The sequence below is a fragment of the Gavia stellata genome, chromosome 8 (assembly GCF_030936135.1).
Source record: "Gavia stellata isolate bGavSte3 chromosome 8, bGavSte3.hap2, whole genome shotgun sequence".
NCBI lineage: Eukaryota > Metazoa > Chordata > Aves > Gaviiformes > Gaviidae > Gavia > Gavia stellata.
This window is the reverse complement of record NC_082601.1, coordinates 19902046-19920924: the sequence shown is the minus strand read 5'-3', so window position 1 is coordinate 19920924 and position 18879 is coordinate 19902046. Positions and strand designations below refer to the sequence as shown.

The window sequence follows — 18879 nt, the reverse complement described above, 5'->3', positions numbered from 1 at the left end:
GTAGCCATGTCTCTCATTCTTTTGACTCAAGGGAAAGAAACATAAATCCGTATAAAGGTAGATCACAGCAATGCAGACAGGTTATAAAGAAGAAACTTTTGGATGGCTTGTGTATGCACGGGGCAAATAGCTTTTTTTTTTTTACGTTAACACTCACACTGTCATACAGACAAAAAAAGTATTTCTGTAATCCAAAAACTACATTAACTAACCTCTCATTAAAGAACTGCAAGTATTCCCTTAGTGTAATAAGAGAAGCATTAAAAAAAAAACCTTTTAAATAAAAAATTACAGGGTCTGGCTCAGTCTTTCATTAAGTAAAGATGTAGTTCTTTCTTTGTATCTGACCTACCTTACTGATGTTAGCATCTCCCTGGAAAACTCTTCTGTACTCTCAATACATAGTCCTGTTTTAACTGTCTTTCCTGTGAGGCATAACAAAGTACAATGCTTCTTTGTCTGGAAAGCAACTTCTATGATATGCTGCTAATAGAGCATGATACAACTTTCAAAAAAAAAAGGTTTTATAACTGTAGCAGGTGTCCTAAGAAACATCAATTTAGTGTCCAGTTTTCTCTTTGGTAGATCTCCCTCAGCTCCAAAAATAATGCAGACAGTAGGACAACAGAGCTGCCTCAGGGAACTGACAACTTTGTTGAAATGCATGAGCACAAGTAAATACCTAAAACTGAGGCCACAGAAGAAAGCCAGCTCATTTCATTAAGGTACAAAAAGCCAGCACTAGGAACCAGTTGTGCATGAAGTAGTGCCACATGCTAGCATTACTAAGGCACCTTCTGATTACCTTTTTTCCCCTCTGTATTTTTTTCCATGTGAAAAGGATGCTTAAGTTTTTTGCACAATGCATTTTGTGTAAAATCCTAACAGAAGCAGCTGAAGTCTGAGGTATGACTGTTACTGTTCTCAGGCTGGGAGGGTTCCAGTCTTTGGTTTAAAAATTGGTGAAGAAGCTCAAAGGGATTTAATAAGATGTAGTCAATACTTTTAAGTATTGGGTTTTGGCAGTAGGACTAGGCTTTTAGGCCTAAAAGATTTTCAGTAGGAGAAAACTAGGGTCCTGAGAATAGCAGAAGCTCCCACAATAGGCAGTAGACAAAACTGCTGTTCAACTATTAGACACTTTTAAAATATTGTGAAGTATTTAAATATTGTAAATACCGATCTGGAAAAAAGACCCAACTACTGCTGCCTGGTCTGTATCGTCTCTCCCAGGAGCAAGGGGAACCAACTCGTGACCAGTAGATCATAATTTAGTTCCCACTCTCTTCCTGGAACAGGTCAGTTACGTGCCATCTCTGACAGCACACTTACTTACTGTTAGAGTCAGACCGAGTACACCTCCATCAACTACACACAGCAAGCAAACAGTGATAGCATTGTGTGTTCCACTTGGAAATGGAGCAGGACTGGGCTCTACCATTCATTAACTTGTGAAGCACATACCAGTGTCAGGTAGACATTTAAAATACTATACCATACTGCATATGGGTTTTGTAGTGTAAAAATAAAATTGAAAATTAGTTAGGATAAATATTTATTTTCACATAACATTTCTTAATTGTGAAAAACACAATAGTCTATTCACATGTACACATAAACTTCTGTAATAAATTACATCCAAGAAATTGAGTCATTTTGACCAGGAATATGAAATTAGAAGTAAATATAGCACTACATTTGCTTTATATTGTGTGTGATTTCAGAATGTTAAGATTAATATTGGAATAGCATTTAAATTCACACAAGAACAGAGTGACTGTTTTAAAATAAAACCACTCTGAAATACTGAACAGAAATACAGAATGCCATTGAATACACTGATTTCTTAATATTCTAAGAGTTGGTCAAGTGAAACTAATACATTTTGATTGTATACATTATCTGTAACAAAGTCAGCAACATATTAAAACACCACCAGGCTGCTTTCAGAACAAACCAGTATTGAAGTTCTATACTAACCTTAAAACAACTGGAATCTTACAATTTATCATCAAGTACACAAAACAAAGATTTAACCCTAATGCATCAGCATTTTTTTTCTAAATTTACAAATACAAACATTGAATTAAATGTAAATCCTTCTTTGTGTCCATTAGATTATTTTTTTTTCTCCATAAAAATGGCCTTTAATGGGCATTGATAATGCTAAGTCAAATTTAGAACAGTAACCTTCTTAGTTTGCAGCAAAATGCAATTACCATTTATGGCTAAAGTAGTAAAACATACACACTCACATGCACAAAAACATTAGAAGGAATACTTCAAATGTGCTGGATATGAAAAGGTGTTCGTTCACATGAGGTCTACAGAAAGACTATTATCTTTTGGAAAGCTGGGCAATGTTAGAGCCCTGTAGATGAATTATTATAAAGATTACAAGACTATAATTCTTATTTGTAGGATTCAAAGTAATAGCATAATAATGAGAGTTAGCTTTCATTTAATCATTTAAAAATTTATCTTAAAAAAATTTAAAAATCTAAATAACGCAATAAAACTTTTGTTCCACATCTCTCTTAATTCAATACCTAATCTTGCAGTCCTTGTTTTACACAAAAGAACAGCTTGAAGGATCAGGCAGTAACAAAATCCATTATGAAAAATGTCTTTGTAATGGCTTTAAAGCCACATTTTACTTTGCAATGTTGTTTTTATCTTTTAATCAATACGTACTTGAGGGAATAGTAAAGAGCTGTAACAAAACCAATGGCAGAATACCCATTTAAGTACTATACACAATTAATCTCTGAAATTAAGAGGTTTACAGTTGTTAGTAGAGAGAGGACAATATAAATACACCTTTTACGTGGCTGTATTTTAGGCAATAAAGAGAAAAATCATTGGGCAGGTGATATAACTGCGTGCGGGGTATAGTTTGTATCTACAAAATTTTCCCTATTATAAAATAATGGATTGATTAATGACATAATGCAGTTGTTTGGCCTACCATGGCAACATTCATACAATACAAGATACAATACTGTAATCACAGACTGCATTTTAAGAAATACTGTACCCATGTTTCACATCAAAGGATGTGGTGGTGTTTTTCAACTAATGTGAGAGAATGTTTTAATACATGTTTTTCATATATATTTTTAATATATATTTTTATATATGACTATGTTCCAGTTACATACAAATTTGGATATTAAATACACTGTATTAAATCAAGGAAAACTTCACAAATACAGAATCTGACCCTGCAATCCTCATTGCAAGAGTAATCCATGACTTCAAAAGGACAGCTTGAGGAAGAAAGGATTATCCTTGTTAGTTTGTTCACAGGGTCAGATCAGTTGTTACTTTAAAAACTTCTTTAATGTTTGCTTGTCAGTTTGGGTCTCCTGAAATCATTTACTCGAGTTAGGTGATTTTAAAAAAAATTTGGAATAAGTGTTTTCAAGTTCATCTTGAATGCAGATTATTAAGTATTCTCACACAGAAAAAGTAGCAAAATACAGTACAAACCTATTAACAGGAAAGTTGAATTTGAAAGAAACCTTGCTTGTTAAATTTGTGATACGAATACTGATAAATGGTCAGTATCAGCAAAGAACATGATTTTTTGCATTGGCTACTGCAGACTTTTACACAGATACTAGACAATGTAGACATGTAGACAAGGTGAAATGAGACAAATATTGCACTACATTACCTGTGCTAGTTTGAGATGAGAGACAAAAGTTACAAGGTGAAATCATTTTTATTTTGTTGTTGTGGCACTCCTTTCATTCCTTTATAAAAAAATCAATTGAAGAACAAGTCATAGGCAAGTCTCCCGGTCAACACCTTTCCCCGAGTCAGCTTTCTTCTCCTTTCTGATTTCAGCACTAGTAAAAGAAGGAAAAAAAGTTAAAGCAGCACTATCATATATATTAATGATCTACCTGAAAACCAACATTGCATTGATATTTTAGTTAATTTTTCATGCTGCATAGCACAAACTGGGAAGCAAGTGAAAGTTTCTGTGCTGAATGGTGCAGAAGACATCAGCCAGCATTTTAGTGATGAGGTAGGTAGAGAACTTTAGATGTACAGACAGACAAGTCAGCCAGCATGCAAGCAAAGAGAGCCACTTTTTTTTCCTTTTTGGGGGGGGGGGGGGGGGGGGGGGGCAAATATAACTGTTAATTGATTAAATAATGGTAATGGTACAGTCTTCAGACAATACCGGCATTTTCTTAAATAGCACAAAAGAGGTGTCAGTAAGTATTTCTTGTCTTTAGAATGTATTCTGTTGCTCACTGTACATTTAGAAGGAATGTTTCTGAACTAGAGCAGTGCAAGCCAATTTCCAACTGTAATATTTGACTTTCAGTCTTGATTAGGGAGAGCAGGAGAAGGCTAGAGGGGTGGGGAGTGACAGTATTCCCCATTTGGAGCTTAATACATACTTCCTCATGTATACATTATAAGGAAGTAACTTTTTTTTTAAAAAAAGCTTGAAAGATTATACAAAAGCCGTATCACTAAGAACTCTGAAGCAGAGTTCAAATTTGGATTCAGCTTTTTTCCAGTTAAAACACTGTTGATTTGCCTACAGAAAGCAATATACGTGCAAAGCAGATGATTTTTTTTTGTGAAGAGGGTCCTAATTTACAACAGCATAAATAAAGTCACGTTCTTGCAATGAGTTTCAGTCACACTATGAAAATGCAAAGAGGCTTCCACAACACAGGCAAGTCAAGCCTTCAACAAAGAGTGGCAGGGTATCTAAAAAGAAGATGGTTCTGAGAACAAACCTGTATCAAGCACATAACCTACCAGGTTTCATGGGAATAATTCCTTAACTAGAATGAATGAGAAATAGGCCGAGTTACACAAGGCTTAAAGAAAGCAAGGTCAATTCTCAAATTCTTAAGGTGATTCATGCACAATTTTACAATCATCTAACGTTTTTCTTCACATAAAAATTGCTTTAAGGATACAATTCATTTCAGCCAAAGCTTACTTCTATGCCTATGGCAGTTTCCAGAGGTGTTAATGGAAATAGCTAAAGAATACCAACTTCTGCCACTTCAACTGCCAGATCTGTCACCTTCTGTAGAACAGTGATAGAATTGGGTATGTTACACTTTCTGCACACAAAGGGTATGCAAACAAATTCCTGGGGGTGAATTTAAAGTGCAGCAGTACAGCAGGCAGAGAGTTACCTGTGCTTAGTAAAAGCAAACACTGAGGATGTGTTGCGTGCCTTACAGTCTAATATTTCCATGTTTTAGGTGCCTCTGTGATACCAGGAAAGTCTTCCTTCTATTTAGGATTCACATCTCTGAGCAGCTCCTGCAGATGTGGGCTTTAATGCCTTGAGAAATTTGAAGGGGGGGGGGGGGGGGGGGGGGGGGGGGGGCGCGGGGGGAAGGACAAGTCCAGTCTTTTACCAGTAAAACACGTAACTGGTGGACCTGTAAGGGACTTGGAGCTCTCTTCCTCCCTACCGAGGGAGTAGTCTAACAAGCCTGAGAAAGAAGGTTTGGGATGCAGGATTTCCATATCTTCAGGTAGAGAAGGGAAGTCATACCATCTACAAAGCGACAGATGCCTCTTTCTCTAATACTTCACAAGGACTACCTTGTCAGATCTTCTGCACATGTTTTGAAATTGCTATCTGAAGGGCTTAATATTATAAGCAAAGACAGAGGAATATTTAATTACATGTACCAAAGAGGGCTATGTTTCAGATAGGTGCCTTGGTGTTCAATTTTACCAGGGCAGGCTTAAAAGCAGACCTTTAGGTCCCTAGGAATTTTAGTAATGAAAAATTAAGGCTGGAAAATTGTAAAGTTCAGGCGCCTCTATGGTGAGGCAACAGCTGACTAAATAAATCTCATTTAAGTCCCCTCTTTAGACACTTAAATACTGTTATGAGTCCGGGATGTAAGAACTGTCACACGCTATACTACTTCACAGAGCCAGGGGCAGGGCAGAGCTTATGATAGATATTATCGATGCATCAGGCTAAGAAGTCGTTTGTATAAATCCTTCCTGCCTAAAATCTCTCTTTGGAGATGATCTTAGTTTATTATTGGCCAGTCTTTCACTGGTCAAGTCAACTCAGTATTTAATTAGTACAAACAACTTCCAGATTTTATGTATTCCAAAAATCACCCTATGTTGTTAATTGATCAGTGCCTTACGTAAAAGGTATTACATGAAATTATAATACAGTATCATAATTTAATTATCCCCATTTAATAATAATTTGGAGTATTAGTGTAAGAAAGTACACCTGACAACAGGAAAAGGAGTACTAAATGCTTCTGTAGGTGAACTTCAAAAGGCATCAGTAAAATTAATTTGAAAACATGATGATTTTTTTTTTTCCGCCCTGTGGTAGGATACCTTTCACTCAAGGGAACTGTGTAATGTAATACTGGTGATCTTGATCATTTCAAAAATTATCCTTAAGACTGCTACCGTTCCAAGCTTTCTTTTTTCTCAGTACTTACCTAGGATTGGATTACATCTTCATGTAATGATACATGCATTTAGGAATATAATGTTTCTTTAGCTCTGTCTCTAGTATGATTTAAGATTAATGTTGTCTATGGTTTTGCTTATCAGAAAGCAAGCCTTCCAGGTTTAAAGTTCTTTGAATCTACTTCTGTCTGGGTATCTGAGAGAAGCTAGAGCACATGAAAAAGCAGTATTTCAGATTCTTTAAGATGTTGTTCCTTTACAACAGGACACTCATACCTAAAACCAGAAAACCTGTGATCCCTTAGTTCCTTTTCACCTAAATCTTTGTTTTCATGAGCAAAGATACAAGAACAGATTGAAAATGAGCTCATTAGAAAATGAGTTTCTATTTTACTGCAGTGGAAAGGCCAAATCATTTTTTACCAATGTTGTCTGTGCCACAGTCTATGTGGGTGTTCTTTGCTCAAAGGATCTTTGAAAATTTCAGGTAAAAACAGTACACGTTTACATAATCTATCATACCACCAGAAAAAGCAAAATCCACCAGAAAAATTACAACTACTGCATACTCAGTGGCTGTGAATGTACCACATCAGTTTCTTCTCATCCTCCAGGCTTTCACAGCCTGGACAGCAGAGGCACGTAAGGAAGAAAACCCTACTGCACATCCTTCTCCCATGCACTACACTGATTTCACTGTGACAGGATCCTTTTTCAGCCCATGTGTAGGGTGGAAGGCAATTCAGAACTACACTGCTATTTTGACTGTCAGTGAAATAGCATTAAAATGATCACATTAGCGGGCTGCTCCATGGGTGTCTGAAATTCAAGATTCTCTGGTCATCAACTGTTCATCTTGTTTATGCTGTTTAGGGAAAGGAACAACACTGAAAGGCAGCATGCCATTTTGGGGTGACAAAATTAAAAAATGTATTTCACAGCAAAATTTTTTCTCTTACTGCATCTTTTCACCATAAAATAATGACCAGCTGTTTCAGACATGGAGCTTGTTTTGAAAACTAGATTTAAAAATGAGCAGAATATAATTTTGTATTTTTAAAAAGTCAAAAAAAAAAAAAGAAAAAATCTAGGAATAAATTCAACATTTAGATATACTACATCTACAGTTTCTGTTTTTAAATACACAATAAATTTCAAACATTAATATTAAGGACTTTGATAAAGACATCTTACATTCCTCTTTGAAATTTCTTTTCATTCTGTCTCCCCCAAAATTACACAAAGTCAAGTCATTTGGGTTCCTAGGTGACACCACTTTGAATTGAAAGATACAATCAAGGAAAAGGTGAAAAGGTTGGGGGACTGGGTTCTTGCCTTTGGGGAATCAGCTTCTAGAGTGATTAGGAAGGGGAGCTTATGACAAAAATGTGATATAAAACAATTAAGTAGAAAATAGTTAAATTTAAAATTTGTGAAAACAGAGGAAAATCTCTCTTACAATCACACTGTGCTTCTATTTAATATTTTCTCATTCCCATAATAACTGTAGCACAGATAAAACATCGTTGCTTCATTTTACATTTGTTTGGACTAAAATTTAGAAGTTTAATTTTTAACTGTTTAACTGTTTTGAGTACAAGTGAATTAGGCAGAAAAATGAAAAGAAGTGATGCAATCTTAAAATTATTTTCACTCCAAATTTAGTAGATCGCATTCAGAGTACTGGGCTCTAGGTATTTCCAGCGCAGTAATGACCACTTCTTTTTCAAGAGGAAAGAACAAAAGCAAGCAGAACAAACAGAACAGCTGTTGTGCAATATCCAGGTGTAGGTTGGTGGTTCGTTACACAAGCATCAGGCACACTCAACTTCATTTTCCACCATAGCATAACTAAGTAGCATGCAAATATTTGTGATTTTTTTTTTTTTTTATAAATGTACATAGTGAATTTGTGTTTTGAGCTCAGAATATTATGACTGGACATAAATAAAAGGAAACCTCAAGAAATAAAACTGCAAGATGCTAGAAATCTTTCTAATCCCTAGCAAAATATTCTGCTATTGGTTTGACACCAATATATAAAGTATAATGTAGTAAAAAAAATTAAAACCTTTTAGAAGGAAAGCTTGACTCCTTATCTTTTGCATTCTCCGAGGATATCAACAATGTCTTCCACACAGCAGTTTTTGCCATTTCATCAGAAATGTTTATCACAGATGGGTCATCTCTAGGCAAGAATAAAAGTAAATACACAATAAAACAATAAGCAATCAGTCTTTGTTACTTATTAACTCTACAAAAGTCCTTGAAAACTGATAGTGATGACAATAAATAAGTGCAATGTAAGTTAAGAAATTATGTTAAACTTCAAAAATCCTGAACAATTACTTAAGTATTCTCTTAAAACATCTTAGCACTTTTTTAGCATTTTCCTCCTCCAACAGCAATTAATCACAGTAACATGAACAAAACACATTGTTTCACCTCCAACTAATAGACAAAAATGAGGAACTGTGAAATTAAATATTGCCCAAGATCTCACAGCATGCCAGTGGCATAGTTGTATTAAACAAGAATCCTAAGAGTTCCTAACAGTTCTCAAAGCACTTATGCTCTGAAACTCCACCTGCTTTTAAAACAATTTTAAAAGCAATCCAAAACCTTGACAAAGTCAAAGATTTAAGAGATCTAATAAAAATGCCCCAATTAAGCAAGCTAATCAGTAGCTTTGAGCAGCACTTTGTAGCCATTACGCCCTTAGCTTTACCTGGACTGCTCCAAATATGTATTTATACACTTAAGAATAATAAAGTCTTAAATATTTTAAAGGCCGATCTGTATATTATTCCTGACTTCATGGTTTATGTATGGCTTGACATTCAGCAAGCCCTCAGTAAACTTGTTTTCACAGTATTTTGGGGAACCACTTTATCAATCAATGTCTTGACTCTTCTTTTTAGCTGTAGGGAGGACTCTCACCCTTACAAAATACAGAAAGTCAGATATTATCCAGGCAACTCTACCTAAGTAAACACGCTATAGATGAATACAGATCACACCTCAAGATAGCTAATCTAAGTATTGCTAATATAAAATAGAACAAAAAGGTATGGACAAAAGAAAAAAAAACGAGATCATTAGTAGTGTGATGAATCAAAAGTAAGAAATAGGTTGGGATTTTTCAGAGACACAGACAGTTATTTGCCTTAGGAGACATTAGGGTAACTTTGTGTTAAAATACAGGAGAGGGCCACTCTGAGATAGCGTTCCTATGAACTTGACGTTAATGCAGAGTTTACTATCAGCAGATATTTCAAATCTTTATTAAGAACTTTCTGAAAACCTTGTGTCAACCCTGCATTATGCCTTATCTACCCTGGACAGCTCTTGATTCACTTACTATCTCACACAGATACAACCTTAATTAGAATGTTTTAAAATGTAACACTGTAAGAACCTAGTTTTTCTGGGGTGTATTCAAAACCCTTCCCGGCTTCCCACTAACATCAGAATGAAGGGTTTGACCTGCTCTACATCTGTACTGCGCATGTCAGAAGACAAAGTTCATTAGGAACGGCCTGATCCTACAGTCCTGCCCAAGAGAAAATTTCAACTAGGGTGTCTTTTTCCTAGGGACTGTGAGATCATGTGGAAAGACTAGAAAAGGGCTGAGCTTGTTAAATGCTGCAGTATATGGTTCAGTTCACCTATCTGTACTCTACTACCAGACAAACATCCTCCTGACATTCAGTAAGCATTAAGAATAAATATTGTGGCATGTTTATTTTATTTAATTGCAACTCACCTAAAAGAGAAAGGTATATTTTACCTGTAATGTCCTTCTAGTGGTAACTGAACAGTCCCTTCCTCTTCCATTGCTAACATACTTTGCTCTTCCTAAAAGGAAGGAATTTAAACGTGAGACAGGATAATAATGTTGTGAAAAGTGAAATTTATATACTTCAATCCTTCTTCCCCTTTAATATTATTTATTTGAAGTTCTTAAAGTAAGATACTTTTCAACTCTTTAAATTTAAATATTTGACATTTAAAACCCTCTATTTTAAAAAATTTATCTTCACTTAATGTTATTTTTTCAGTGCCAAATAGAGGAGACACTTTTGTAACATAAAGAAAGAGAAAAATTAGTAACATTGAGTGAGCACCTGTATGGTGAATTTTAAATATCATGCGTAACAGGATATATACATTGCAATGTTAACATGCAAAAATTAGGGAAGCCAAATTTAAGTTTGCACGCACAGTTTTAATACTGATAAAGTTTTATCGCAGTGAAAGGTAGAGAAACAAGACACCAAAATTAGTTTTCACTTGAACAGGGAAAAAACTTCTGTGAGTAACAGGAAGTGAAGAGACCTAGGAGACATACCTACCAAAAACCTTTTTGTCAAATATTTGCAAATTTAAAAAATCTATCTTAGGGGGAGGGCAGAACAAAACAACACCCCTCAAGCACCACGTCCTGCCTACAACAACAAAAGAAAACAAGTATCTATCTTTCAGATATCAGCTCAAGGCTCCACGGGAGGATTCTCAAGGCTCACACCTTGTTAGGTCAGGAAAACCACAGCCAGGAGGTTAACGTGCCTTCACATTAATGTAACCATCAAATCCTGCCCTAAACTGTTGCACTGTGTGTGTACAAGCATAACAGACACCCAGAGACCTCCACGCCTTTCTTCCCTTTATTAGACGTCTTTGTAACAGTTTACCTTGGTGCCTGCTTGAAAGCTTGAGTTGGCTCTCCCAGAAAGAGCTTACCATTTTCCAGCAGATCACCCAAAACCCCACATGCATCACACATACTAATAAGTTGGTATTAGCTGGAAAAGCCACTACAATTTCCAAAATAGTAGAATTTAAGTCCTCTCTGCACAGAAATTTGTTTCTTCTATGTTTTACTATTACAACGATTTTAAAAGTCACAACATTTTTTTCTCCAAATGGGAGAAGTCACTTTGTTCATTCCTGTCTCAGACTTAATTGATTAACATCAAAGTGGCTTCCAAAGGAGGTCTATGAGAAGAAGGCATATATAATATCCACTATAAATGTACAAAGCCTTGGAAAAATACGGCCTAAAAATATAAAAACAACTTCAGTGATGAAATTAGGATCCAATCAAATAAGTTTCAGATCTTGTCAACTATATTTCTGAATATTCTTGTGGGTAGAATACTTCTATTTTTAAAAGCCGTGTGATAGCAACTCTCCAATTAATTCCTCAGGCTACATGTCAGAAGTTTTATTACTAGTTAATTTTGTCATTTCCAGGCTTCACAGCTTCATAAGTTTTTGACAGTTGAACAGTTTTAATAATAGCTCCAAATATTTAGAAATGCCAAAATACGTAAAAATAACCTCTCAAAACAGACAGTGAATGAAATAAAGTAACACCAGTAGATTTTCCGAGTTTTGTTTTCTGATGTCACCCTATCAAGCATGGGAAGGAAAGTGACATATTACCAAAACATAAGGATAACAAGGAATTCTTTCCAATAACCAGACCCACAAGAAGAGAGCTATCTTGGTTACTTTTTGGTTACTCTGAATTGTGATGACAGCAGATACTGTGATGAAAGCACTCTCTGGTCTGCTTCGATTCAAGAGGGAAAACAATGACTCACGTATTCTAATTTTAGCCTGGGAGTTTTACAGGCACGTACTAAATAGTAAATAATCATCATGATGTTTACCACCTAGGTAGAACTTTTTCCCCAAAATGTATTCTATGCAAGTATGTTGAATGTGTCAAAGAAAGCAAAGTTGCAGTTCTCCAAGTTACAGATGAGGCAGTGAGTTGTCAAAGGTCACAGAAGAATCCTAAAAGCAGAGAAATCTAGTTTTCATAGTTACACGTTCAAATTATTAGCTCATGTCCTATTTCTGCAAATAGAATTACCAATGGGAATCCTTACACACACCATTTCACTGGTCTCCGGTCACATGTCGGGGCATCCCTAAGGATAAATTGCTGATTTATCCATTCACATTGTCAAGTTTTTGCAGTACCCTTGTACCACCAGAAGGTTATGTCTCACAGGTCCCAGGCTTTTGCAGAGATCTTCAGGGCATCTTAGAGGTCATATGCACAACTGTCCCCAGAGCACTCCTGCCCAGAAGTGACCACAGCCTGCCAAGACCGTGTGGCGTAACCTGCACCTTCACCACTGCAGCCACAGCCTCACACCATGCTATTATTCAGAAGTGCTGGCGCAGGACACATGACTCCCATTTAAAATAACCTGGCACCAACATATTCTACCTACTGCTCCTGCAATTAGTGTTTCTCCATCAAGACTTGTCCCTCCTTTATTTGGGCCCAGTACTGAGGTTCCCTAACAGTTGACATGGATCAGGTGGCTGATACCAGGGACAAAGGACAAAGACCTCCATCCTTTACACATAAAGTTGCTTTATATTCTCACAGTTTTACATGATATTCAAACAAGCAATTCATGAAGCAGCAGCTAGATGAAAATACTATCAAATAGATGCAAAACTGGTTAGAAAGCTACAATGAGAAAGATCAGTGTTTCACTGTCAAAATATAGGAATGTTCAGAGCGCAAAGGTGTAAGAATCTGTCTTGTATCAAGTTCCTAAGAAATGTTCTGAAATGCATATTCTTTGAAAGCAGACGAGTCGTCCAGATCTGAAACAGTCAACTGGGTGATAGTACCACAGGCTGATTTGGTTAAGAGGGGTAAGCAGTGTCACTGACATTTTCATTAGAAAGTGGAAGTAAATTGTTTCTGCAATAGCAGAAGGAAAATGCTGGCCCAGAGTGTAATAGGGATACTGCACAGGGTTATGACACTGCTGAGCGGAGAGGCACAGGCTGATGGCGTGTGACATATGTATGGCTCAGATGTAGCTGGGACATGCCACGTCCCTTGAATTCTGCAGTGCTCTCCTCAGCATCTCCAGCAGGGACCAGACCAGTTCCAAAGCAGCATCAAAGTGCCCCAGGCATCAGAGGGCACACAGGTTCATCCCTGCACATCATCTGAGTGGGTCTCAGGAGTAGTCCTCAGGAGCACTGTAGATACTGTATTACATGACAGCATGGCAGCGTAAGAATCAACATCCCCACCTAAGCCTATTAGATTTGTAACCTTAAAAGGACTTACATAAAATAGGACAATATTACACTTTGGATACTGTTAACAACTCTGCCTGTTGCATGGAATATGCCTTATTTACAGAATTTTCTCTAAACGTCTGAAGAAGAAATTGATAAAGTGCTACACACACAAAAAAAAATAAAAAGAAACCATGACCAACCTCTTTCTCAGCATCTTCCAGTTTCTTTTTCTTGCTCTCGGGCATCAAATCATCTAACCAACTGAGCTCCCGCTTAGTAAAAAAGAAATCCATGAGTTTTCGGACAAATACCAAAGCTAGGACCTGTAAAAATATTAATTCAAAGAATTAGGAAATTAAGCAAGTAAAACTGACAAATATGCTTGTAGAGGAATACTTTCAAAAGTGACCACAGTTTACAGCTAGAATTTTATCCTTTAATTTGGGTAAATAAACTGGTCTTCCTTTGTTGAGATGCAAGTATGCCTTGAAGCACTGAAAAATCACTGAGGTCAGTAGATATCTTTTATTTTCAGTTAGTGAAATAATCAGAGATCACTTAAGCAGCAGAATAGATTTTTTTTTTTTTTTGTATGTCCAGCAAGACACAGAACTATCAGTGAAGTTCCTCAGTGCAATGAACAATCTTCCTTAAGGAGTGAATGTTCTTTCTGTAAAATTATTAAGCTTTACTCCTTAAATAAAAACATCTTTTTTTTTTTTTTTAAAGAGAAGAATTTTACCTAAAGGAATACACAGTTGGGCTATCCACACATGTAAACAGAGTGCAACCTAGGCTCAAACTATATGTAGAATTTTTCCTCAATTAATACAGTATGAATTGTCCTCCAACAATGAATCGAAGCAATATTGTAACTACCTGCCCACAATTTGGTGTTTACTTCAATAGTAATTATCCACAAGTGAAAAGAAAAGAGATTTTTAGAGGAAATAAAAAAAATTTCATACCATCATAGGAAAGACAATGGCAGCTCTTGAAACCTTTATAATCCACAGAAGCACAAGACAACTCAGCTGAATTACAGTGAAGAGATGGACCTTTCTAAGAGGAACATGCCTCAGATAAATAAAATCTGGCTGATGCTTTGCAGGCATCCAGAATAACTTTATCCTGTCAAAAAGCTGAAAGAGAAATTTTAAAAAAAGTTTGCATCAAAATGAGCTGTAGGATCATCTATGCTGACATTCACACACTGCCTAAGAGATCCTGAATATTCTAAGAATCTGGCTTGTTATTCTAAAGGCAAAAACTGTGCAGAAGCTCAGGAGCACAGAAAAAGACTACATCAGTTACAATCATGAGCCATGAATCTACACTAGTCCAACGGTGGTAAAGGACTCATCTTTTCTCTGGTTCAGCCGCAAGAGTAAGAATGAGAATCGTATTATTTAAGTAAAGTTTAATTATTTGGTTTGTCGTACTTCTTAAGTTCCTTTCAATTTTAATACACATTTCTCTTCCTGGGTATTTCTATTGCAGATGTGCTGAGATACTGGATTCTGCTGAATTACATTCTATATAGTCATACACCAGGAAACATCCTGGTCATAACTGCATAATATGTTATACACAAAGAAAACAGTTACTTTAAAATAGCACTGCTAAGATTTCAAGTCAAGAACTCTTGAAGTTAGGCAAAGCCAGACTTCAAAGTAGATGTGAATCAATTGTGAACCAAACAATGGAAGCTGGTTGATCCTGTTGGGTATACGCACTATTACACTGCCTTTCTAATACATTCTAAACTTCTGTTTTTCAACAACTGAGCTCTGTTTCCTTTAGCACACAAAAAGCTGATCGTGGAGGGACCTCTTCAGTCTTTTAACTCCTGTGGATGAAAATCCTTTAGGGTTCGGGTTTTTTTTTTCCTTTTCTTCCAGTTTACTGCACCAGATACTTTATCCCAGGCTGTTTTCTTCTCCCTATTGCACTTTCTTCACAAAACCAGGAACAAACAAACAAGCCACCCAGAAAGCCAACTGCCATGCTCTTAAGAACGTACATGAGAGGTTCCTGTTTTTCAGACTTACTTGGCTCGATACTGACCCGAGACTTTGTGTCAGCTACTATTGCACAGTGGTGATGGTGGTGCACCATTTTGCCCTGCATGGATGAGCCATGTTATATTCACACAGTCTTCAGGAATTTCAAGTTTCAGGAATTTTTATTGAGCATGTGCAAACTGCATACTTTAAAGGCTTATAATTTGGGCATATTTGAGCAGATTTCTTTTTCACAGAAACAGCAAAAAGCATATCCTCCCACAAAAGCCATCTTATCAAATATCAATTCCTTGTCCCAGCTTGGGGGAGGGAGAAAGGGAGGGGGATGCTATCACTTTTCCAAGTAAAGATAGCCAGATTTTAGCATGCCTTAAAAACACTCCTCAATAGTGTACTTTCTCATACCCTTGTTCTGACAAACAGCTGAACCATATTAAGTTGAAATTACCTAAACCTCCGTAAAAGCCAAACTATGCTTCTTAGAATATCAACCCAAATGGTCAGAGCTGGGCAAAGTTATGAAGAAGAGTCTCTGAATAGAAAACACCAGTCAAAAAACAAGAGATGTTGCCAGCTTTGCCTATAAATAATAGAGCGGTTAAAAAAAAGCAAGACATTTTTAACTTGCAATCAAAAATTTAAATATAATGAAAGCAGCAATCAGGCATTTTCTTTGTTCTTTGTCAACCTTTTGCACAGTATAATTCATGTTTTTGTCATGTGATTGTTCTTTCTCAGTTGTCTTGGTAGAGGTATCAATACTTCAATTTTCAATAATAAACAAAGGCACACTTGAAAATTTGAGTGTTTGTGTCACATGGGCTAAAAGATTTGACACTATGCCATTTAATACTGCAGTCATCTGGGAGAAATGGTACATAGGATACCATAACCAACCCTGACTTGAATGCTGGAGTGCCTGGCTTCCGCCAAGGGCTCCTACTTAAGGCTGCTGCAGGAATGCTGCCCTTCCACTAGACTTGCCCTTCATCCCTGAGGCCAGAAATTAAGTAGCATGGGACTTGCAACAGCTCCACTTCCCTGCCTGGAGCATTTATTTGCACAGGAAATATCTTCAAAATCTCACGTATGTTAGTTTCAGGGCAAGTTAGCCAAAAGCCTCATATAGGCAAAGTTCAAGATCAAGCATACCACTACAAAGGCACTAACTTGGAAGCTGAAAAGGCAGCAGGCAAACAAGTGAACGGGGAGGCAGGGGAGAGGGAGGAGATCCTGATAGTTGTTAACTCAGTTTCTAGGCTCAGCCAAAATTCCCTTGATAACAAGGGAGAACAGAAAAATCAGCACCTAAAAACTAAAAAATTGGAGCACATTACCTAAAGGGAATACTCTATTTAGAGAGAATCCATTTTCCTTTTTAAGTGAGTCACTTTCAAGAATTTAACGTTGGCAACATTCCTTTAAGATTATACACAAAAGATAATAAAATAAGATAAAAAGAACAGCTACACATTTTATAGAAAGTATCATCAGTAACACACTCTTCATAAATCCATTTTACCTGAATTCCCTTTAGAGATGAAGCACCCATGTAAAGAAATACTCCATAAAGTACTGGCATAGGAATAAACTGCACAACAAGCAGACAAAGGGAAGAGCATATTAAATACTATTTAACAATTTTAAATGCTTCTAGAAAGACATTCTAAGCCGTTGAAATTTAAAGTGCCATATGCCTGCATTAATCAGACAAGTTGTAAATTCAAAGTCACTCAATTACAAATTAATAATGTTTCTCAGAATATAAAGCAAAAGAAGAATCTGGGTCTGTAGCTTTATTTTCCTCTCACAGCCAATTATTACAATATACTCTATACACTATTAATAAAATTAACAGAACTATACAAAAAATGAAAGTGTTTGATACATACTTAATTTCTTTACTTAAAAGATTGCTCAGGAGAGCATGTGAATAGTAAAGCTATAATCCTCAGAAAAATGTTCCAAGACACACACAAAATACTTCACACTACTAAAAGAAATGTTCTGTGCTGCAAGCATTTAAAAATGGGTGAATGACTTTTATGGAATGATTTTGTAAGAGACTATTTTAAATGTTCAGGCTCTCAGTATACACAGTATGTAGGTAAAGCAATAGTTCCATAGATAAGCATCTGTTTTAAACACTAAATACACAAAATGCATGTTCTATGTGTTTTCAAAGTGAAGGTTTTATGATACACTTAATAAAATACTACTGGGAAGTGCAAGTTCTAAGGGCTTATTGCCTTCACTGTGACAACATGCAAGTCTAAATTCTGGTCTTACTGAAGCCAGTGGCAAAACTTTCACAGAGGCCAGATAATTCTTAAAAACACTAAGTATTATGTATATAGACGGTATTGCATATGCATATAACTAGACACCCAGTTTCAGGACTGTATGAGTATGAAGGCAGCATGACAGAATTTTTATGTTCATTTCCAAGAAATTAATCACAGAACTTCTCCTGCAACTGTGAAAAGATTTTTAAGGTATCCAGAAATCACAAAACATTTTTAAATTTTCTAAATAAATTTACTTTTTGGTGTAACTTAGCAAGACTGTTTCATGATAATTTGCCATGGGCCCAAGGTATAGCCAAAGGGTGAGTCTTTATATACTACAGGTCAATGGCAGACTTCCCTTTGACTTCAGTCAGGCCAGATTTTCATTACAAGGTTTTTGTTTTAAAAATGTCAGATGTCCCTAGCCATTTGATTATGCAAAATTAGAATTCCACTTTAGATTATCATTGTATAACATTATGCTAGTTAGTAATGTGTGTAGAAAAGGCACTCATTAAATAATACAGTAACAACAGTGAAACGTTCAGTGCAGTGCAGTATTCTTTAGCTTTTCCTCACTTCCCCAAATTACCTTCAGGATACTTGTCAAAAAGACAGATGAGCCCATAAGGATAAAAATCATGAGGCCTGTGACTCTTTGCTCCCGGATTCCAAGAAATTTTGGCTGCTCCCCTGGAGCGGAGCACTCTGATTCCAGTTTTAAGCTATTCACATGGGAAATAGAGAGGACAGTGGCTGCAACAAACCACGGCAATCCCATAATAGAGCACACTCCAAGCATGACTGCTACCATGAGTAGATCAAGATGGTATCCACATCCTTTCTGTTAAAAAAAGTAATGACAGCAAGAAGATATTAAAATGACATCTGAATTAAGGAGAACACTCCTGGCAGGCATTCCTAATGAACAGTTAGAGACAATTAAAAAATATGTGACTTGTAGCAAAAAATAGCTTTCTTCTATCTGTTATCCAGGTTGGGTCAGTAGTGATGGCAAACTGCTTATCTAAGGGGAATTCCTACTAATTCACAAG

At 36.3% G+C, this 18879-nt stretch overlaps 1 protein-coding gene across 2 annotated transcripts in view; it reads right to left on the bottom strand.

The window, feature by feature from the left end:
- Positions 1-3787: 3787 nt before the first annotated feature.
- SLC4A10 (solute carrier family 4 member 10) overlaps positions 3788-18879 on the bottom strand; it is a 57696-nt gene continuing 42604 nt past the window's right edge. For both annotated transcript variants that reach the window (XM_059820298.1, XM_059820299.1), the window contains exons 14-20: positions 18417-18668; positions 17059-17127; positions 14481-14654; positions 13713-13835; positions 10235-10302; positions 8516-8632; positions 3788-3854 (exon numbers count right to left, since the gene is read on the bottom strand). In XM_059820298.1, the coding sequence (XP_059676281.1) occupies positions 3788-3854; positions 8516-8632; positions 10235-10302; positions 13713-13835; positions 14481-14654; positions 17059-17127; positions 18417-18668 (870 nt within the window). The remainder of the gene's footprint in view (positions 3855-8515; positions 8633-10234; positions 10303-13712; positions 13836-14480; positions 14655-17058; positions 17128-18416; positions 18669-18879) is intronic.